This window comes from Acromyrmex echinatior, chromosome 1 (genome assembly GCF_024713525.1).
Source record: "Acromyrmex echinatior isolate Ae372 chromosome 1, ASM2471352v2, whole genome shotgun sequence".
In the NCBI taxonomy this organism is placed as follows: Eukaryota; Metazoa; Arthropoda; class Insecta; order Hymenoptera; family Formicidae; genus Acromyrmex; species Acromyrmex echinatior.
In genome coordinates this window covers 27,027,368-27,052,697 of record NC_141852.1, presented here as the reverse complement: position 1 = coordinate 27,052,697, position 25,330 = coordinate 27,027,368, and the positions used below count along the sequence as shown (strand labels likewise).

The following is a 25,330-nucleotide window of genomic DNA, read 5'->3' as shown; positions in this document are numbered from 1 at the left end:
AATAATAGAATTTTGAAGGGAATTTAATAAACTGTAATGTTATGTAAAATTTAATACATATTCTAGTATTTTTTTAAATTAAAGAAATGTGTAAAAAGTGAGCAAATCGCAAGATCAAAAAGTTGTGCTCTTAATATAAGATGTGAAAAATCGATAAAACACAAGTACTGCAATTAAAAAACTTTATATAATATAAAATACAAACACAGCTAGTGTACGCGTAAAATGAGCATGCAATGCATTGTACCCAGAACTCGTCTTCAGATAGTTTGAATCAAGCATCGCAGAAACAAGCATTCGATGTTCATTCCGGTTGTCCTTTATTATTGTACAATAACATTTATATTTTAACAACGATTTTCACTATATAAGTTATTTCATATTAGAAATACCTTGAGTATTTCATATTATGATTTCCACCTTACGGTTTTACGATCATCAAATCTAATTCTGTAATTAAGCAACTCAACATATTCCGTATTTTTTTATTAGGACGAGCTTACTCTATCACTACATGAAGAATTTATTGCCAAATATTTACTTATTAAATAATAAACAAGATTTAAAGGCACATCTCAATGAAACTTGAAGACATCCAAATTCTAAAATCTTTTTTTACAACGACTGCAGGCATGATCTAATGAATTCCACTAAATAGTTTTCAATCCAAGAGCAATAAATTCATGGTGGACCCACAAGATAGCGTTTATTAGTTTAGCAGAAACGCTGCTATCTAATATTAGGTGTTATCTCATATTAAACGAAACTTTCCTCTATATATATATATGTAGCTTGCTTATAAAAGAATTCGTATTATTATAGTATTAAATTTACAACAGAAATATATGTAAAAAGCAAACTTATATACATCTATATATAATATCTCTTTCAAATTAATTTCAAATATTGCGTTACTTACTTTGTAATTATGCTAAAAGATCTAGCATACCATGGTGTAATAAAATTAAAGTAACATAAAAGTAGCTTAAAATCCCTGTTACTCTCCTATAGAAGAGACATGCTCTTAATAAAAATAAATCAAAGGGAAATCTTGATTGCGGTGACACCGAGAGGTCGTAAAATTATCCTCACATTGTTATCTCTCAGAAAAAAATTCAATCGATCTATCGATACATTATTTCGCTGTGATCGTCCTGTACAATGCACGACTATATATGTACAATATCCGATACTCGACGACTGGACTGTAATAGTATCACAAAGAAAGCGGAATTTGATCTCCTTCTATCAGGAAGTAGCTGTTTTAAAGGAAAAAAATTTCTGCGGACGAATCTTACCGACAAGGAATCGATACTTTGTTATCAGTCGATGACTTGCTTTTAACTTTTATTAATTTTTCATTTTAGTAAAGTTTTTCGTTTTAGTAAAAATTTCAAGTTAATTAGTATAAAAATGTGAGATGTGCACTTGTCATAGATACACATACACATTCTCTCTCTCTCTCTCTCTCTCTCTCTCTCCTTCTCCCCCTCCCCCCACTTCTTCTTACACACACGCGTGCGCGCGCGCACACACGTACACACAAAATTCTGATTATTTCAACGATTTACATATTAATAGCACAAAAGAAAGAAGATATATAACTGAATGAAATGGTAATTGTTTTCTATGATAGTATTCTCTTATCTCTCATTAAAATTAAATAATATAAAAGTATATTAACTAAATTAATAGTATATTAACTAAATTATGCATAATAATGTTATAATAAGAATTAGCTAACTAACAATTTAAACAAGTTTAAAAACAATAGTTAAAATAAAGGATAAAATGTTAACAAAATAAAAATATTAAAATGTGTTACAATAAATGCAAAGAAAATAAATAGCCGTGAGGTATGAAACCGTTATATATGAAATCCCTATGAAGATACATGCTTATCACAGTATGACAGCAAGAAGAGACGTTTCACGGTGGAATATCGATGACAACAAGACGATAGCATTTTCCGATCAATCTGCCTTCTCTTCGTCACCATTTCACTCGTCCAACATCGATTCTACCCGTTTGAACGTACAGACGATTGAAACTTGAAAGATTTCTCTTATCAACTGGAACAAGCAGAAACGTTATCTTGCTCATGCGTCAGTATGCGATGTGCCTTGTTTTCCGAAAAATACAAGCAAAAAATATACTTAAAAATACGAACAAAGTAATCTTTTATTCGTACTTTGTCAACGCCCATCGCCCAACAAAGGTCCGCTATTTCATCTTCATATATATTTCTCCGTTACCGGAGAATAAAAGCAGACACTTTCGCTTGACCCAGTTTCTCGCTTTGAACGAAAAAGGTACCAGTCGTGATGTCTGAGTTCTCTACACCTCGGACGGAAAGAAGCCAACGTAATCGATACGTGGATGCTACATTTTATTTCTCTAAGCGGATTGCATTCGGATTTTCGGGATTCACGGAGCAATGAAAAATGTCTCCTTTTTGCTACGAATCGCTACTTTAAAGTCGACAGATTATAATTTAAGTTATATCGAATATACAATATATTTCGTTACTACAATATGATATATATTCTTTTTTTATTTAATTTATTTACTTTTCTTAAAAATGTTCAATAACAGAGAATTTGTTTAAAATTCATTATATTCTTTTGCATGTCTTAAATTTTTTGCATGTCTTGAATTTAATTAACTCTAAGATGGTAACACCAGTGTAAAACGGAAGAGTATATAACTTGAAGCAGAAAATGTTCTACTTTACTTTAATGTTTATCAACTTTTGTTGCTACAAATTCTCGCAACTTCATCTCTAGTTGCACTTGTTGAGACAAAGGGCTGAAAGTTTAAAATTTTGTCTATTTGGTATGGCCGGATTTCTCTATATTATTCAAGGAAATGGTGCCGGAAAGAAAGACTTATATTATTTTCATGAATGTGTTTCATGCTCTTTTGAATTTGTTGTGGACATTCGCTTTTGAGATGTACAAGTAATGTAAAATGTTCATAAAACGTTCATATTTCTACATTTCTATTTACAACTTCAGAGATTTGTGTTTAACTGTAAATACGCACGTATCTCAATGAGAGCAGTCGCTATTTTTCTTCTTATTCTTTCTGTCAAGTACGTAATCGTCGTCTTAATTCTCCATGATCGGATCAGGATTACAGGTTTAAACTGCAAAAAGCGGCAGAATCCTCTATATGTGTAGCGTCCCTATAATCGGATTACTGTTACAGTCGGCTTTCGATCATTGAAAAGAAACCATCTACTCGCTTTTACAGCATTGGCTCCACTAGTGAAAGGAATAGAAATCAAGTTCTTAACGTTATTAAATTTTAAATTACAAACCTGTACATGATACGCCTGCATCTTGTATCTTATCCACTCTCATTTAATTAAACGAAATGTAATCTAGAATGTGGCTAGTTGTATACACCTGAGACACAATTTTTCACGACATTCTTTAAATTACAGAGAGAAGCTTTATATTTTAATAATTATTTAAAAATTTAATGAGAATTTTTATAATGCATGCTTTTCATATTAATATATATATTATTGTAATATAAAAACTTAATAGTTCCTATTTATCAAACAATCTTAATTAATCTTTCATAGATCTTACTGTCAATCACATAACAAACTGATAAAAAAACATTTAAATAATCGTCATGTCATAGAAATTGCCCTTAATCATAAGTAAATTTAATCATCGTGAGATTAAAGATTTTGTATCAAGACAATAAATAAGAAATTTTTTTGATTCTCTAATCAGATAAAATTGTAAGCGTGAGAGATAAATATTTGACAGATTAATATCTAATAAAAAAGTTTGCAATTTAATAAGTATCCTGATAAGAATAAAACCGTGATATTTGCTTTTCTAATAATCAATAGACATAATTGTTCGTGGAAGATGGTATATAATTTCTTTTTTGTACAAGGCAGGAGGGAAGTATTACAATTTAACTTGTAATTTTGTTTATACGAATACGTATTGCGTTGCAGTCTTTAATTTATACAATAAAAAATATATTACGTACTATATAATGTTATCTCTTCTGAAAATTCTGAAAAAAAAAATGAGTATGCCTGGCACGGCCAGAAAGAAGTAAAACGAACAACGTAGACAATGAAAAAGGGGATGATACACGCTGCAATGCAACGACGGATGAAAAAGACGTGCATTCATCCTCGGCAATTTCGAGAGATGTTCAAGATGCATCGCGAAACATACATGTCGTACGTTAAGCGGTGATATTAATTTTGTGGTCACCGAGTGAGTTTTTCTTCCACAACGAGTCCAATGCCTTTGTCTCAGAGAGTCCCAAGTTCCATTTTATAATTGTGGCGCAGTTCCAAAGTTACTTCGAGACACAGCGGCGGTTTTCCTCTTTTCACACGGCTGCGATCCACTCATTTTACGTAAATACCACACGCTTTAAACGATGCTCACGAGATGCCAACTCATTCGCCATTATTTTAAAATTAATAGCGGACGCAAATTTTATTCCACTTACTTTAAATCGTGTATATGTATACCTTAGCGATATATAAAATATATAATACATATTGAAGAAAACTTAGCAATATATAAAATATATAATACATATTGAAGAAAACTTTTTCTATCAAAATTTACATTTTGTAAAATGGTTATGATTTAAGATCTATTCGCGAATTTACATTTTACGAAATGTAGTACTCTGACAAAATAAATTTTGATAGAAAAAGTTTTCTTCAATATGTGTTACATATTTTAAAATTTATTAAATATTGCGTGGTTGGTAACATAAAGCAACATTTATAGAAAGTCACCAATTATGTATAAACGAACTTAATAACATGGAGAGAGAGAGAGAGAGAGAGAGAGAGAGAGAGAGAGAGAGAGAGAGATTCGTATCGCAAAACGATATCGTATGCTGCTAAGACTGTAAACAATATTAATTAATTTTTTATTCAATAAATCTTAATTTAAATTAATATTGATTCATTTAACAATAAATAAATTAATAATAAAAAAGCACTCTTCGACAAGTTAATAACATTTAATGGTAATATTCATAATTATTAAATGCTTTATATTAGGTTTAATTAGATTCCTTTATTTAATTCATTTTCCATCAATTTATTATATTTGATTAACTCTATCAACGATACGTTTAACTATACAAATTCTCGAATACGCGTAATCAAATACATACATTATAATAGGCGATAATATTATTAAGCTCAAAAATATGAACGATATTAGAATCGATAAATGTATGTAATATATACATGTTGCCATTCAATTAACCGCAAAAATAAAAAATATTACATAATTCATATATGTATAATGATATTATATTGCTTACTCTATTTACGGCCTTTGTATAAATATGCATCGTGCAAAGAAACTTTATCTCCGTCCGTTTCTTCTTAGAATAAATTGCCGCAAAGATTTTTATCAGTAAATCTCGGTAAATAATGTCAGCATGCTATTGTGATAATTCACGAGATAATAATTAAGCAGAGTTATTACTGGCTGTGGCTTAGACGGTTTGCTCTCAATGATATGCATACAATTCACTTTCGGGTTATTATTTCTCACGAATGGTGTTTCCGCGAGTAAAAGGAGTGTAATACTTTTATCACCTAAAGTTCACAGACTCAAACGGTGTAACGTTAAACACGGTACAAAGCCGAGCCGTGAATATAAACTGAGCTAGTATGCGCGGCCTTAAACTCGTGTCCTCTACACGGATTATAGAGAACGCTCGCCTGTGTTTGCGAGGGCTAAAGAAAATGCTTCTTTCGCTTAAGCGGAATATAAATTGGCGGAAAAATGGGATGCGAAGCGCGGCGTGGACAGGAAAGATGGAAAGAGTAAAAGGGATGGAAAAAATGACAAATGCGGCATCGATAGCAGCAATTTTGCAGCATAGACGCGAGCGATATCCCTACTTAATATACAGAATGATTTATATATTTTTTTATTTAAACTTTATATACACAGCGTCACGTAGCAGTAAAAAATGTAAGCGTCGAAAACATAAGCACAGCATTATCATTTGATACGAATCATGTAGATGATACATTCGCGTGCTTTCACTCTTCATGATGGAACGATTTTGTTGAACGCCAGATATTGTCGTTTATACTGAACCACACTATCTGAGAGATGCCAGCTATCGGAAAGACACGATAAGCGAGATAATTACACTCACGCCTGATAATGGAATAACAGTGCGCCTGCTTTTACGGTAAATAACGCGAATGGCTTCGGCGCGGCAAGCTGTCCTCGTAGTTGGGCCGTAATTGTAATTTGCATTGTTTAAAAGCAGATAAATAGCGGCTGTTACTATCGATCGACATTATTCAGAGTGCCGAAAGTATCGCGTACGTTTACGGCCTCCTCCATATGTTCGCACGAACGCATTTGCAAACGTGATGTCCATTATGATCAAAATTGCTGTCCGGCTAAGTGTTGACGAGACCAGCATTATAAAGAACAATGCAATTTTTGAACAAGCATGTTAGTTTATATCAAATTTAGTTAAATATTAATTTTAGAATAGCTATTGTTTATCGCAACTGTGTATATTATTATTGTAGACATCAAATTTCATTAAATTGATTTAATTATCAATTTAATTAAATATACAATTTAATATTAAATTAAAAAATGTATATATATATATACTGAAAAGTAAAACAAAATTATTTTAAAATAAATATTTCTTTTCCTTAATGAATGGAAATACAATAAGTAATATGATAGACATCAAGTAACAAAGATAGATACCAAGCATAGTAGTGGTTGATAATTAATAACAATCGATAATGCAATGTGTTTATTAATCCGTGTGCAGGATATCGAAAACACTAAATATATTTCTTTAAATTAAATCTGTATTTATCTAATTGTAATTCTGCCAACATTTTTCGTGATACGGGTCACAAATCGCATTCACCGCAGCACGTTTATTTAAAGCTTACACAAAGGCGCTCTGGGACGTCGCATTGGCGGACAACAGTTGCATGTGTTCAATATTTTTATTGGACGCAAAGCACATTCGTCAGTAGCCCCATGGCTACGCTAAATGCTATTTGAGAAGCATCGCTATTTGAACGCTTGTGTACACGGCAATGATAGCAAGAGAGGTCAAATATGGGACGAATATCGACAGCTATAACGTATACTGATGTGAGTTGATACAGATATCAACTTGGCGCGTGAGTTGACGTGAATGCAAATACAAGTGTCGATATTGATTTGTCTTTCACTTGCAATCATTAATCGTTAATTAGATCTAAAGTTTCATAAAAATAATAGATCCTCCATAATGTCAAAATTGAAGAATTTTCGTGCTTCAATAATACATAATAGCGCCGTTCATGTTTCTATCAGTAATCAGCGTATCATCGTCAAGAAATACCTAAAACGGCCAACTGGTCTCATCGTCGAGCAACGAGGTCAGTATTAACTCTGAAATTTTACGCAAACAATATTCATTGTGCCGTGGGACAATGCGGTATTATAAAGTCACACGCGAGTCTAAATAAGCGTATGGTTCTAGAAATGGACGTGGATCATCGCTGCGAACGCGAATAAAGGTACTTTCGTACTAGATAATCCCAACTGTTCGACGTGTGTGTGTGTGTGTGTGTGTGTGTGTGTGTGTGTGTGTGTGTGTGTTAAGTGTAACAGTTATAAAATTTATTATATATTGCGATGAGAAAATTTCTTAATGTGATAAATAATATCATTTATATATTTTATTATTAATATACATTTTATCAAAATATTAAAATATAATATATTAAAATATTAGGGTAAATTTTATCTAATGCAATGTTCAGTTCAAGTTTAACTATTTATAAATATATCTTGTGAGTCTTTCGTAAATCTTCGTGTTCCTTTAGGATTATACTGAATATGCCACACTACCGGATGTCATTTTATTGTGTCAGAGAAGCAGGAGATACTCGATATCCTATTCGATCTAATTTACGGATGCTCTAACTTACCTCAAACAAGAGGACTAGAATGTGTGAGTGAGTCAGTGAGAGGGACAGAGACTTTCTAATGAAATCACGTTTAATGAACATCAATGACTGAACACGAGGTGTCGATAGCATCGTTGACGGGCTCTGTCCTCGAATTTCGAGTGTGCAGCTTAAGATCTCTTGAGGGCAAAGTTCCGAACTACACAAAGGATTTCTCTCATCCAGAGGGATATATCCATTCTAAATGGGCTTTCCTGCCGACTGGTCCTTCCTTATCGCAGACAATTGATAATAGGCCCGTTCTTGCTACCACCATTCGAACCTTCGAGCATCTCCGAATGCGAATCCAACGAAATCCTCGAAATTTATCGTCCCTTCTAACTGTTCGAACCATTCCGGTGTACGAGTATGAATTAGATGGTATGGTATCTTAGGCGGCAATAAAGTGTGTTGGAATCTAAGGAACTTTTGCAATTTTTTGTTAATAATGCTTTCTAAGACTTATTAAGCTTTCTGAATCCACATCTTCGTTGCAATTTAATAGATTATCGTCCTTTCATTTTATAAAATTAACAAATTAATAAATAAAAATAAAAAAATTATATTCAGATAATATATTTTTCTAGCCATTTTTTTTCTAGCCATTTGTTGTTTATTGTTTTCATCAAAAACGTTTGTTTTTATTCTTTTTATTTCATAAAAATCAATTTAAATTCATAAAACATATTAAAGGTAACATCAAACTTACAACTAATCAATTTGATAAATCGGATGATAATTACTCACTGACTAATATATTATCCGATTTTATATTTTGCTAAAACAAATTTTACGATTCTCCGTTGAAATCATTTTCTTTCAAGATTAAATATGTAAAGTTTACATTTTTATTTAGTATATTATATTCAATTAAAATTTCTAATTAAAAGTAAATGGAATTCTTAAAAAAGAATTCTGTGTAACATGACTTCTCGATTTTATGTATTTTAAATCCAACTTTTGCAATTTACGTTTTTACATTTTCTATGGAAGAGCCGTACGTTTTTTTGTTATCCGATAATGTTTCCTCCGAGAATAGTTTAAGACTTTCATCCTAACGTCTCGACTAAGTTCAATTTCCAAACTTTGAAGTATCCCTCCGAACAATACCACGATACTCTCACTCTAGTATAAATGATTCCTGATTCCTCTTTTATGCGAAATAAACTGGCCACTAAATTTAAATGGAACCCATTCTGCTATCGATTCAATCGATCGCCAGTGATGATAAGACTGAGATTGTACCTTTTTCGGCGATCTTCTTCTATAAAACTCGATTATCACATATCTGAGAAAGTATTTTCGATTTTTTAAATTAATAATATGTAATTAACTTTCATGAATACAAACAATTAATTTCAGATAAAATAATTTCATGCGACACACGCAATGAATGGTTGTATAAATAAGTTTCAAAAAAATAGATCTTTTTAATCGCGTCTCTGACAAATTATTTAATTATTATCCCATTAATATATAATTTAAAATTATCGAACGAAACAATTAGCATGCTTCGATTAAGCATTATATCGTTTCACTTTTAATTCTTCAGTAGAATTGCTACAACGTCTTTATTAACGTGTTTTTCCACAATATTCTCGCTTTTGTGGATTTTTTTTTTATTTTCATCTCCTCGCAAGATTCTTATCCTTTTCCACCTTTTCTCGTAGTGCCTTTGTTTGCCATCTTCTTTGCATAATTCTTTTTTCTTTACTAAAATTTAATTTTCTTTTGCTCTGTATTCTTATTTGTCTGTACTAACAATATTTCGCAATTGAAAAACATCTTCTCTCTCATTAATCAGCATTTGTGTTTTAACTTGAATATTTTCGTTAATAGAGTTGTATCCTTTAAAGCATCCAGCATTCTGTAAATATTATTCTGTTAAGATATTTTTTTTATTATGGAATAAATAACATATCCTTATGATTATGGAGATATTTTTGGCTTTATTGTCTTAAGATCCGAGAGAATGGCAGAGTTCATTAGGGACCGGTATATGTTTGTGATTCAGTCTGCACTGTGCCATAGTGACGGTATTTGCACACATATAATTATTCAGATTTGACGTAATGGAATTTGGAACTGGGAGTGAAATTACTTTGCGAGCGTACAACTTTACTCCGCGATATTTGCGCGTTAAATTCATAAAGTTAGAATGCAAATTAAATCTTAAAAATCATCAATATAATATGAGTGTTAGGAATATTTGCACTGGTGGTGAGCTCCTGTTTAATATCGTGTTCATTCGAGCTTCAAGAGCATTGGTACTAAATTAAATTTCGCAAACGAGAGAAATGTGGTGCATAAGAGATATAAATCAAACAGAGATATAAAACATTAATTGTCGTTGGTACATAATGTGCTTATCTGGGATGTAACGCATATTGCACTTTAGCCGCGTTAACCATAAGTTACTCCCCGATATACGTATACAATTTTTCTGCGACGAGGACACGGCTTTCTAGAAAAGAGATTCTACCTTGGAACAAGTTTCGCGGAGTTCTTTTTGAAAGGGTGCCGAGTATAATAAATTTACCGGGCGAGTTATTTAGAGCGATCGATGTAGAAAGTGCCGACGTGCTAGTTCCCCACGACGCGGAAGATATGTCTTGCTGCTCTTTCGCTTATATACTTTGAAAAATGGAAGTCTTCGCAGCGATTGTCACCGTTTGCTCTACGGGCAAGTGTTTTCATTTTGATGTTAGCAGATTGTTCTCGCATGCAAAATGCGTGACACTTCTTGCGAAATGAGTTCTACGTAAAACTTATTAATGTACAACATAAATTAGTAAAATGAAATATAAGAACGAAGAATGTAACTATGAAAAATTCACGGCTTCGTTGTTGTAATGTAATTATTAAAATATTTATAAATTGCACACATATTGAAATTATGCATAAAGTAACATTTTGTGGATCAATATTTCACATGACTAACTAAATAATACAGAATTACTCGATATTTACTTACAAAACGGTAGATTGACAGAGATTGAAAAATAATAATTGAGTTTTCGTTTTAATTACAAAGTGGGGAAAATTAATAATGCATCTCCTTTACCATAAAATTGTTATATCGTATAATCCACATTGTTATACGTAAAAATTGATTAATATACATAGCACAAGTAAATAATTCTCGATGCTTTTGTTGGTAATCTATATAATAATATCAAAATATCCAATGCGTAACAATAACGTAAATTTGCTTAATTATGGACATTGCATTGTCGATTAAAGTATTTTAAACATTATAGACCACTCATTGTGATTAAATCATATGAATAGTGTTTATAAATTTTATAAATACATGTTTATACGCTGTGATCATTAATTACATTTCTGTATTATATATGCTATCATTAGATTATACGCTATTCGGTTAATTAAATAATTTGCACTTTGCATGGCGTCGGTTTGATCAGTGCCGTACAGTGGTACAAAAGAGAGCAAGCATTAATTCGCTTGCATAAGGTCGGTCGCATCTGCACGTAGAGTCGCTAGAAGCTGAAGATCTTCTAAAGCAGGAGGTCGTTACGTCAGAAACCGAGTGGGTCGCGCATTATCGTATAAAGTACGAGGAAGCCAATTGTGTTCACCGGATTCCCTCTCTATAATTAAAACGCATTTCTATCGCAGCGAAACTCTCTCTCAAACTGTCTCTTTGTGCTGTAGCAAAATCTTTAATAACTATTTTAATATTTCACTTCATTTAAGCGCTATGGTTCTCCAAGGCTTAACTAAAATAATTATGTTTTGTGTATATAAATATACAACTGTTTACATATCGTACTGAATTAACACGCATAGTTAATAAATCATGTCTGTAATTCCATCCGCCGCTGTTAACGAACGGATATGCACTAACGACGCGTTTTGTATTTTGGCGAGTTGTGTGACGGTACATGTACGTCCGGCCATCCTATATTTCTCCTCTTGAGTTAAATGCAAACAAACCGTTTCCATTTTTCTACAGAGAAATAACTCTCCCTTTTCGCTTGGCTGTGTCTCCCGTGTTGCTTAATGGCATCGATTAATCGTACAACCTTGTTGCACACACGTGTTTGCAACTGATGTAGTAAACACTGGAAACAAAATTCATCGCTTCTAGGGTGAATTAACGATTCGTCGCACCGTTTTATTATCGAAGCTCTGTACATAGCACCTGTTTATTCCTTCAAATACGTGTCGTCCGACAAAGATGAGGGTTATTCAATATTCCATACTTCGCAAGTAAGCAGCTGTAAAATCATAATCACTCCGTTTCGCGTTGTTAACGCTACAAAGTTTACAAGAATCACGCATCAACGCGATAAACGAGACCGCAGTTTCGTTGTGACGGGAAAAAGCTATGCCGTTTCTCTCGAGACGAATTCTCCGAGCCAATCTTTGCTGCGGATCGAAAATACGCTGGAGCCGCTTGTTCGCGCGAAGAAAAATCCCACGAATCTACCAGCATGAACACGGCGGAAGAACGTAAGCTCCTCGGGATTCTTCTTGAATTTCGTGCTACAACCGGCTCGTAGATAGATTTTAATGGGCTTGGTACGCCGGACACGTAGTCACTTTGCGCCGGTGGTACCCAGGGCGGACTAGCGCCCAGTGTGTAACACATCCTCTGTATGCCCGTGGGTGTACCCACGTGTGATGTACAGGCGCACGTATACAAACACTTAGCCGCCACTTGGCCGAACATGCTGGTACCGACCAACGAGCCCCATGATCAATCTATGGGCATCGCCCGAGCCGGCGGAGCACAAGCGGATGCATCCGCCGTAATTTCGTCATTTCGACATTCAGAGAAACGGAAAAAGCTTTTAGTTAAAGTTACGCGAAATGAAATATTACGGTGTAATTTCTTCTTTCACGTCAAATATGAATCATACAATAAACGATAAAAGATGTAAAATAAAAATGAAGTAGCGTCGATTATTCGTTTGAGTGCAGAACACAAATTGCTGCGGCAAACTACTCGCTCGAACGCGCGCGAATGTATGAACGCCATGAATGTCGAGATGATTTACAATGTTCGGGGTCCTCTTGTGGAAATACCGTGGCAAATCTTTCTGCATTAGCTGTTTTCTTGCAGAATTAATCTTACAGTTCGTCTTTCTTCTTCATCTCGTCACCCGTGCTCTCTTTCTCGAATTAATCTTATTACGTTATTTTCCAACAAGAACGATGTAGGCACAAATTTTCAAGATTATTATCCAATTTAATATTAAGATTAGCTTTTGACGAATGGATTTTTATTTTAAATATGAGTGGAGGAAACAATCCTGTATCTTCACATTTCGATTTATATGTTATTTTTAAAAAAGGAGATTCCAGACAGTTTTTCAATTAACTTATTTCTGCAGAAAACTATTAATATTCTCAGTTTCGTTAAATCTATTTCCAAGTTAGTTGCAGATATATATATATTTATATATTATATATATATATATATATATATATATATACATATATGTGTGTGTGCGTTTGTTAATTAAATGCATAAAGTAAATATTTGTAAGTTAATTATTTCGTATCTCTCCCTGATATTTATCCAAAGTTTATCGCTATAATTACAGATTCGAATGTTTCCATCTGAAATTAATTTTGCGTTGCTCGACCGTTCACCGAACGACCTACTATCTGTGGACAAACAACAGTCGAATAAACTTGAACGCAGCTGAGATTTTCGTTTTTCAAACTAAACCCACCCGCTTGTGCGAAAGTGTCAATATTTGTTTACGTTGTTATGGCTGATCAAACTTGCACACGTTGCTGTTTCGTAATTTCCATCGGGACGCGACGAAAATCCAAGCTGCTATTTCGCATCATAGTTATTCCCATACGTATGCAACTGAATTTCGTAAATTAATTGCGTAATGACGCTTGCGATTCATTATCAATCTATCCGCCTCAGTGCAAATTAAGGCAATTGGAGCGATTGAGTCCTAGTCGCGATACGTTTGTTTGCACTACTGCATATGGCTTGTGAACCCAGACAATGCAGCGGTTAAAACAGGATGTACTGTTTCGTATAACATTCTCGTGTTTGAACTCTTCCACATTATGGCAGCCTACCATATACTTCGTAGATAACATCCGTACAAGCGTATTAGGCAGATAATGCATTACCAAAGTTTGTTTTTAAATTATGCTTAGTCAAATCGTGATGTTACTTTTAGTAAAAGCAGCACGAGAAAACAATACTTCAGTGTAGCTATAATGCAGTATAATAACTCTATCGAGATAACCATAAAAATAAACTATAACTAATAACGCCTCTTTAAAATTCAATATCTTAAGTAAGGAAAGAATATAGGAGTCGAGTAAAGCGATAAATGTTGCGCACAAAATTAATTTAATAAAATCAATATAATAAAAAAACCTTACATGTTTTGACTCAATTTTAAGCTTTCTTCAGAGAGATTACAAATAAAATCTAAAATATATATAAAATTCAGAGATATAACATTACTTATTTAAAAATTATAAATTATACTTTATTACTTAAATATTTCGGAGAATACATACCTAAGCATTTAATTGTATGCAAAATTTAGAGAAATCTTGCTGTCTAATAGAAAATATAAAAATAATAAAAGAAATTAAAGCAATTTATATGTACAAAATAATACATCCACTATACTATTTATCTATAAATACTATTTATCTTTAGAAAAAATACTTTCATGGTTTTGCTATATATATTTATATGTTAGATGTTTCTAAAATAACGTTTATAATATCTCGTGATAAAATAAAGTAATTTAAAACATATATAGGATAATAGACGATAGTATGTGTGTTTATATCCCGCAGGAGAAATATACAGAAGTAAACCAAGTATATAATACCTGATCAATATCCAAAGTATTCCCTTGCTAAAAATATGTTTGATAATTTTTTTAAACCCGAACAAGCGCATTTTACTTTCAAATAAATCGTAGTAGTATCGTAATAGTAAAACATTATATCAAGTTACATAAACCTTATTTTAATTTTTAACCAAAATATGAGGCATTTTGTATAAGCTCTTTTCCTTTCCGTGGTTTCATTAACTTTCATCGTAAGGAATATTTGTCCTTACAGTAAAACTCATAATGATACACGAAGTTGTTTACGAGGCCGTGAAATAGATAGACATCCCGAGTCAAAGTTTCGTACCATCAACCTGCTTTCCGTAAGGTAAGATTTACGTTAACTCTCGACAGTCTGAAAAACTTTACGAGTTTAAGTACTTTTCGTATCAGATGTCTCTAAGGTACGAGAAACCGGAAAATACGCATGGCAAAGTGGGATTGCATAAGAGAGATCGCATAGTGAATTTCTACTCCAATGGGATTGGCGAAAACATTATCAAGGATTTTAATAATCAAATTATATGAACAAAGTTACGAATACCGCAAAATATACATATATTCTCAAGGGATTTTAACAAGCCGATTGCCAGTAATGTTATCCTGATTATTATTTAATACTATTCCGTGATTGTTATATCAAAATAATTTAAAATAGAATAAAAAATGCGCGCATATTTTCTTAAAAATTAACACAATGTCATAGCTTATTTCGAGTTATAATTAAATTAATTTTAAATTAATATAATCAACGTTTCGACTTACAAAGATCAATGTTAATTTTCAAACGAACAACAGTCAGTATCTTTAATGTACTTAATCGGATCTTTGATTGAGAGTTTAGATTATAGTATTTTATATAAATTATTAATATCATAAAATGAAATCTCAATGAATTTTCAAATCGTTTGATACAAGTCTGTGACAAACTGAATTCTCGATCTCAATCGAAAAATTTGGCAAAAACTATTTTATCAATGAACATAATTAATCTACTGTTGACTGAAATATCCAAATATTGCTATCTTATTCATCTGTCATGATACTTATTGACGTTTGAATTTTTTTATATATTGACACTTCACCACTGATGGTTTTTTAAATTTTCATTGTATCCGTTATTCATTTGGTTGGTTAATTTAAGATTGTATTTCTGCATTTTAACACTGAGGAAGGCTTTGTAAGCCGAAACATTTGTTAATTATATTAATTTAAAGTTAATTTAATTATAGCTGGAAATAAGCCATGACATTTTGTGCAAAATTAATTGTGTTAAAAATTAATTTTTAACAAAATAATTTAAATAATATCCAACATCATATCGCAGCACGAATGTGAATAGTCATTTATGACGTATTTTGGTCAGCGAAAAACGAGTCCGTTGAAAAAAAATTTTAACTAGTTCGTCACAATTTAAAAAAAAAAAATAGCGTCAAAAAGGCAAAAAATAGCGAATTTTAGAGTTTTTATGATGTGTATATCAAATTTTTTTCTAAATTTTATTAATGACACGCGAAAGTATCAACTTTTAATTTTAAAATACATTTCGTTTCGATATAATTTTTTGTTTTAGAGATATATATAAATTTGAAAATAACTTTTTTCTCATAATACATGTAGCTTGAACATATAGACCTGTGTCTCGAGAACAAAAAATCGTATCGAAATGAACTAAAATGAATTTTAAAGCTAAAAATTGATACTTCGTGTTAGTGAAATTTAGAAAAAAAAATTTGGTAGCGGTGCTACAATGTTAACTCAATGAAAATTCTTATATTCGTTTTAACTGTTCATTTTTTGTCTTTTTGACATTATTTTGATCAAAATTATGATGTGTTAATCAAATTTTGTCAATAGATTTATGTTCAAGAGATAAAAAATGTTAACATTCATATTGCAAAAAAGAAGTCCAACTTTGTCTCAAACAATGTAATTAATGCCAAAATAATTATTTTAATTTTAATTATCTTTAAATCGAATTTTATTCTCATTTGACTCTTTTACCAAACTATACAAATTATAACTATATAATTATATTCATTTTCAATAAAAAATTTTAACAAAGCAATCGAAAATTTTACATCATTAAATTTATCGATTACACAGTATTTTTCTTAAGGACATTCAAGCGCAACAAATAACAAAATATGTTATTAGTTCGATGTCTTTTAATTGCCGGAAAATATAAAATGGATCGTGATATAACGGAATATCGAGTTGAAGTCGATATCTCGGTACGAGCCCGACACTCCCCAAGTAATTAGCTTGGTGCCGCTGGTAAGAAAACTTGTGAAAAGTCTAGACTAAATTTCCTACTTTATAATCAATACCGCACAAATAGCCGAAGGACTTTTCGACTTGCTCCATATTTCCTCTCTATCTAGATTATTGCAATTATGGCACATTTTAACAGTAGCGATAAGCATTCGGACTTGCTAAAATTTTGACTGTAACTTTCCATAGTTTCGGATGTCCCGAGGGATATAATTATTCGCCTATTATAAGTTTGTGCACAGTAAGTAGTATTGGCATATCTCTATGTTCTATCGTTGAAATTATTTTGAAATTTATTTTTGTCGATTTTGGATTGTCTAAACAAGGATGTAACAATCCTGTAAAATAACATGACACGTTATAGCATATAGAAACTTATTCATCAAACTCGCCGCGTTAAACTTCAGGTAATTATCCAAGGTAAACGGGAATATCCTTGTTAATCTCTTAGAAGCGTGGAAAGATTCTATTTTTAGCAACCGAGGAGACGCCTTCGCAATTTTCTCATTAATTGGCGGATTTGGCCGTGATTGAGATTGTGGGCGAAGAAGCGTAATAAATGAATTAGCCTATAGCGGTATAATTACTATCTTATCAATTTTAATGTTATAATATTTTAGCATTAAAAAGTACCATTATTAAAGAAACGTATAGAAAAAGATACAAAAATCATACTGCAATAACTGCAATCATAAATAATAATAAAATTTATATGTTTTAATAATATATGTAAACTTTCTTCCATTAAAAGCTTAAAAATAATAAAAATATTTTTAAAAATTATCATAAAGTCTTTGAAAATTAATTTAAAATCATTTTGAAATATAATTTTTTGATATAAATATGATCCTATATATATATATAATATATAATATATATATATATATACATATATATATACATATACTGATTATAAACCTTCAACAAGTTATTGATACAGGTATGTTACCGTCTATATATATATATATGTGATTGAAAATTTTTTAACTATACATAATATTAAAAATAAATGGTCTCTCTTTTCAATTTTGTTCTACTTTTTCCTTGGTTTGATCCAATAGAATAGACATTGTACAACGAAGATTAATGTTCGAAAATCCAAAAGTTTTATAAATATATAAATATAAGAATTATAACATTTTCCAAATTTTTATGGTTCGAATTACGGATTATATTAGAAATTGTACTTTGATTTAATTAATATATAATTAGTAGATATGATTACGTATGTAATGTCCAAAATATTCTACATAATTTGTTAAATTTATTATTGGTTGCAATATAAATTAGGAAATAAAAATTTGTGATTAATAAATAAAAATAAAATATTGAAAAAACGAAGAGCGTGGAAAAATACAGAGAAAAGACATATGCCTTTTGTCGATAGCATCATTTTTCCTGTTTATGCGCCAATGACGTGTTCGTTGGATGATGGATCGAACAAAATGGATTCGTGACGTTTTCCCGGGTAATAGGGATGGCACAAGTGTATTTTTCTTATGATACATCAAGAACTTTATGCCGTATTTAATTGTAAACTTTGATAAAATACCGACAAATATGTAATAGGTAATCCAAAATATTGATTACATTCCACAAAATTGAAATTTGCAAATTATATAATATAAAAAACACTAAATGATAGCTATCATAGCAGTTTGTTCATCAATATTTGTTGTTATTTTTGTTATTTTTTTATCCTTTATTTAATTTTTCATAAATCTTGTTTGTTATTGTTTACATTTAGTAAGAATTAAGATGTATTGAAATGTACAGAAATATGCAATTAATGAAAAAGATGATTTATAGTTAGTCCTAAAAATAATGATCAGATTGGTATTAAAAACAGAATACACATATTGAGAATCGCATCTTGAGAAATATTGTATTTTTTATGCAGTGTGTAACTGAAATAACACTCACTAATCACTCTCTAAATCTGAATCAGGATAATCAGTGATATCAGTGCCAAGTATGCCACTGGTAATCAATGAATCAGTGAATGAAATGTGAGCTCCCTAATCTAGCTGATTTTTATTATGTGATCTAACCTTGTTTTAGTATAAATTCAATGAATATGATATTGAAATTAACATGTGAATATCAATATTTTAATTATATAATGCTCAGACATTCTTCCTTTTTTTAGTTGAACTTCACTGATTATCAGTGCCAAATATGCCATTGAATAATTAGTGACTATCCACTGATTCAGATTTAAAGAGCATATAGTGCTATTTTTAATAAAAAACTGAGACGAGAAAGTCCTCTACCATTTTGCAATTTTCGGAATATTTTTTAATTATCCAATAGCAAAATGTCTAGAATCGACGTATAAAACAGCTTTAATATATATCTTTAAGAGTTCTTTAAGAAAAATCTTCAAAATATTTCACAAAGAACACGGAAAGTCTATCTTAAAATTGTCTTATACATCGATTTCATCCATTTATTCGGCAATATTTAGAAATTAATATTTCGTTAACTATTGCGAAAATTGCAAAATGGTAAAGAACTTTTCGACTTAGTTTTGTATTAGGAATAGCACTGTATGATTAGTGAGCGTTATTTCAGTTACACCCTGTATAGGGAGTACAAAATTTCACGCGGAAAGTTGTAGAAACATAAAGAGAATCTCGCTGCATCCTGTGTAGAAAAAAAGATGTAGAAATGATTCCAAATTGTAGAGGGAACTCTCACCCACCATGAGAGAATTATGTCACTGTTATTCGCGGCATACGTAAGCCGACTGCATACACGTGAGTAAAATAAAAAGTTTGCAGGACAGCATGTTTAAAGCATGTGTCGGGCAGTTATATACGTGAAACGCTTACTAACGAACCGTCAGTTTAAAATCTACAAAATTTCTAAACTGGTCGTACAGTCTAAAAATTTTCGATTTTATTTTCGCGCGTGTATGTGTGTGTGTGTGTGTATGACCACAGATAGCTTATTATTCCAGAGAAAAATTCTTAACAATCTATTATTGTTAAGTTACGAAATTATACTACTAATTTTAACAGTTTGTGTTTCACAAAAGTACATAACACCTTTTTATGTATAATATATGCACATAGACGCGCGCATATAAATATACGTGTGCGCGTATATGTTAATTAAAATCATCCTGGAAACATTTATTATGACAGATCGTTCGTAGCGATTTCCTGATAACTTTGAAATAATTTTCCGATTGAGCTGCGGAGTGATTTAGAAGTGAACTTGAAAGAGTTTCGTAAAACGAGATCTAAAATTTCTCGATAAACGCAGTAGCTCGAGGTTGAGTGAACTCTCTCAAGCCAAACGAATTTTCCAGACCGAGAAACGAAAAAGTTTCTGTTAAAATACCGTCACTCTTAATAGAGTTTATTTTCTGTCTTAAGCTTTCCAAGAATGTGCAACGGCTTCGTTTCATCGGAAATGTCGATTTTTGATAAATGGCTGCACGCGTTTCGTTTTTGGCAGCAATGATCTTTATTAAGATTTTTACATAATCAATTACATTTTATATTCTGCTTCCAACTCTTTACTTTAATATCTTCACGAATAATTTATTAAATTTTCTTATCATTAGTATTTAAAAAGTTATATAATCTTAAAAACTTCAACTCACGTCTATCGATGAAACGAAAAGTGCCGGAAAAGCCAGTAGCATTAGATGATGGGAACTGTGTGTGAAACTCCAGAATGAGTGTTGATCTCGAGCTGTAAAGAACTTGCGGGATGTCACGCAATTCTCCGCAAAGCACACCAGACCAAGGGGTGTATTCAGAAATGCCCTTACTCTCCAGGTGTAAAAATAGCTTCAAGAAATCTCCTCTTGTACAGCTAAAATCAAATTTTAAACACACTGTTAGTATAATATATAATATATACACGATAATAAATAGAATATTAAATAGACATTTATTATAAATTTTTTAATCATCTAGAGAGCATAAAATCAACAATACAAAGTTTTGTGATATATTTATACTAAATCGATGTTTATAATTACATTTAAGATCTCCATAATTCGTAATATACCCAAGGTAACTAAGTGACTAATTACACTCAGTGTTGAAACAGAACAGGTGTTCGCAAGTCCCACTGTACACAGATTACCGCAGTTCATGTGCTTAGAGAACGTTTGTGATCCCGTGACTTAAAGCGAATACAATGCCGAAATTAGCGCGGCTTATGGTAAAGCCGAGAAGTTCATGTTTTAGCGGCTTGCACTCGCAAAAACAATTTGCTACTCATATTAATTCGGGAATTCAGATTTACAACCACGATGAGATTCGAGCTGCTGCTTTCAATAATTCGCTGTTATTTTATCGATGGCCTATGATTAATGTCGAAATTGTCCTAATCCTTGAGGATTCACGTACGCGATGTATGGGATATTAAATCTATTACACAACGCGAAACCATTATATCGAAATTATTTACAGGTAAACGATGAATTACACGTTAATTACACCGCGCTACAAGTTCAGTTGAAATTTTCCGAGATCTTAATGATCCTGTTACGCAACCTATTTATCACAGTCGCTTGGACAGCTCCTAATTAATCGGTGGCACTCCCTGCGCGATATTCCATTTGTCGTGAATGAGTCGCCGCGATGCATACCTACCTGCGATAAAAGGAATTAATTTTACGCTAACATTTCTTTCTCACGAACAATCTCTCTGGAGAGGCAGGTCACAAAAAATCTGCGAATGGATAATTTGTCAGTATGCAATTCGTCATCGTTAATAGTGGTCGTGGAAGATATGTTCTTGACAAAGCAGTTGCTGAGGCAACAACGTGAACAAATACGAAACCGTGGGTGACCGCATATCGACCGCAAAGGTCGCCACCATACTGAATATTAATTTTGCACCTTAATTTCCCAAACGTATTTCCGTCGACGCTCAGATCTTACGAGTCCCGTGTAAGGTGGTCTGTGGCAGCCAACATTTATCGTTATTAACTGAAGTAGAGAAGAGATGCGACCTTTAGCACACCTTGCATTTACTATGTACGTAGAGTGATGAATTAGGGATAGAGTTGCAACGCAAAAGCGAGATCATTTAGCCTTGACTACTCGATGGTTAAAGTCACAAAAGTCATTAATTGAATAAAGATGGTGTGAATAGTGACCGAGCGACAGTACATATAAAATCGTATATCTTTCCCAAAAGTGCTTGTTTGAGTAATAAACAATAATAAATTTATTAAGACTGTATAATACACAACAAATAAGAAATAATGGCTGAATCTTAGGTGTTTTTTTTAAATAATTCCATGTAAATTTATATACACAATTCAAGGGACTACAAATATGGTATATAAATTCACATAGAATTATTTAAAAAGCACTTAAAAGTCCAGGTTATAGGTATTATTTCTTATTTGTTGAGTAATAAAAGCATGAAAATTAAAATCTTTAGCAATTTCTAAGAGTACGGTATATTAATAGCAAGGGGTATGCAAATTCTAATAGATAAAGAATAGAATTTGCGAGTGATTTAACTAAGGAAGTAGAATAAAAAGAAAAAAAGAAAATTCAAGAAAACAGGAACGAAAAGTGACATCAGGAGTGACAACAGAACATCTAAAGCTCGTCGAATCAAGATTTACGCGAGCTTCTCCTAGACAGTACGCACAAGTATATCATAATGCTACATCGCGTAGCTTCACGCATTTCTGAGGTAGAAATACCAATGATTTGTTCCGGAATTTCGAAAGATCTGCTTGTCAAACAGCGCGCTAAGAAAAGCTGAAATCGCACGTAGAGATCCGTGACCCAAGATGAAAAGGTTGCTGCCACTTGAACGTCGGCATTGCTTTGCATCGTTTTGCGTCGGTTCTCGTGGCATGACTTTTCTGCACTGGTTTGCACTCGGACTGCCTGACTGCTGGCTGCCGCGATTTATTACGTGGTTCGGGAAACGAGTTTTTCACTTTCCGTGCAATGCCCGGGTGATATTTTCTAAGGTTTAGGTGGGAGGATGCGATAGGAAATCATGAACGACCATGGCGGTCGATTGGAACTCGGCGGAAAAAATAAATCGAACCGCTGATGAATCTGTCAGATCCTTTGGCCACGTCGGATGAGTACGAGTTTTATGAGAAAAGCGGATGACGTGAAATATGGCTCACTCCCTTGTGCGCCTTTTCTGATCATACGTCAAAAAGTCAAAACGTGGTAAAAATTTTATTATGATCAAAGCTTGGTTAATACGTAACGTGCCCACACGTGCGATATTAATGGACAAAAGCTTCCCGTTAATGTCAGGATACACAGTAAGTTTCGCGCACATACACAGAGTTATCTTTTTCTTGTTCTTTCTTTTATATATTAAAATGTCGATACTTGATAAAGCGAAGAAAACTTTTTAAAATTAACGATGGTTGTCATGTAATTTCATCTAATATCAGATATGTACATCAGATAAAAAGACGCATCAACTTTGTATAGCTGCGAACGAATAGATACACATAAATAAATAAATAAATGCAGAACAGCACGAAAGTCGCGATGAAAGTTTGTATACTTTTCTATTATATGAAAATGCACTTCGTTGTCACAAACTATCGATCACAAAAGAATTCGAAAGCAAGTGTACTTTCAAAATAAAAGTTATAAATATTGCAACGCGGTACATTATATGATTTATTTATGTCTTCTATAAATACAACGATCTATGTGATCGATGCGCGAACGATGACGAATATAACTTTATCGTTGCTCAGGCAGTGTAACTGCAGTTGGCGTTCGATATTGGCAATTGCACCAAATATAGCAACGATGTCGCGCGCTCTTGAAAGCAAAGGCCACAGTGAAAGAGAGAGAGAGAGAGAGAGAGAGAGAGAGAGAGAGAGAGAGAGAGAGAGAGAGAGAGAGAGAGAGAAAAGAAAGGAAGACTTTGACATTTATATCTTGCACCTGTCATTCCATCTAAAAAAATAAATAAATTTCTATCTCAAAGAATGTGTAACATAATAAATTAAAATAATTCATATCATTTTATGATGAAACTGTCAAAGAGTCAACACTGGAAGCAAGGATACAAAGTCAGAAATATTCATGATTGAGACAAGAATCCTGATTAGCGTGCGACAGTTTAAAAAGTTTTCGCCGAAAGTTTGCAAAAGTTGTCGGTATAACAGTGAACACAGGAGGTTCAACTTTGCAAAGAGTTCTCTATGATTGCCCAATGTCAGACATCAACATATCGCGTGTAATGAATATAAAATTTCTAGGAAATTAAATGGAATATTCGATTTAAATTAAAAATTTAAATTGAAAATTTGAACTACTTATTCGAAAATTTAATATAGAAAACAATTTAATAAAAAACATTATGAACTGTATGATATACATGTATTCCCAATAATAAGCAATATACCTAAATGAATTGTAATTAAATAACAATTATAGATTTTGTCCATTATTTAGGTTAATCATATACAAATTTATCTATCATAAATTTATATGTATATTATTTTATTATTAAATATCCTACAAACTATAAATGGTGTCTTCACAATTCTCATTCTTCTTTTAGAAGAGGTAGAAATTCAAATATGAAATGTAGTTCTGCAGTGATTTCAGTAAGTGGACAGATCTAAGGTTAATGTACCATTAGGAGCTGACATTTTGCCGATTTCCGGAATTGTGATATTGACGTCCCAAAGGTTTTCTCGCAAGCATATATACCATACAACCAGCTCTGTGGTTCTCCTACGCGACTGTCCAATCACGCCACGTGATTTAATTTGAAATGCATATACTGTAAGCGAAGTTACGTATACATTACGTGCAAGAGAGTTACTCCAAATTTAGCCCACGGCTTTATGCGTTCATCCTTATCCCCACAACGGTGAACTAATCGGTTTCTCAAATACGTGTATACGTCGCGTCGTAACTTACCTTCTCAGTTTCCCTAAACAACCGATTATCAATATATCAGAACCGTTGAGAAAATATTTTGAGCTAAGTACATGTTTTGTTAAAAGTACATATCCGTCTATATAGTTTAATCAAATTTAGTATATAATTTACACGATTTCTAAAAAGTGAAAGAGCTAAGAGTGAAATATCTAAATATTTCTGACGGATCAACAACTTTGTATGAAATTTTTTTCTCTTGCTTCATATTATTCATATTCTATCAAAAGATTCGGTGAATTTTTGCTTACTTTTTTAATGACAGACTACGCAAACAG

The 25,330-nt window shown here is 32.2% G+C and overlaps 1 protein-coding gene across 1 annotated transcript in view; it reads right to left on the bottom strand.

Annotated features, from left to right (window-relative positions):
• The window catches only part of Sol1 (CUB domain-containing protein Sol1), a 251,776-nt gene that overhangs the window by 146,359 nt on the left and 80,087 nt on the right, over positions 1-25,330 (bottom strand). The window contains exon 4 of the mRNA XM_011059790.2: positions 20,747-20,961. Coding sequence (XP_011058092.1) covers positions 20,747-20,961 — 215 coding nt within the window. The remainder of the gene's footprint in view (positions 1-20,746; positions 20,962-25,330) is intronic.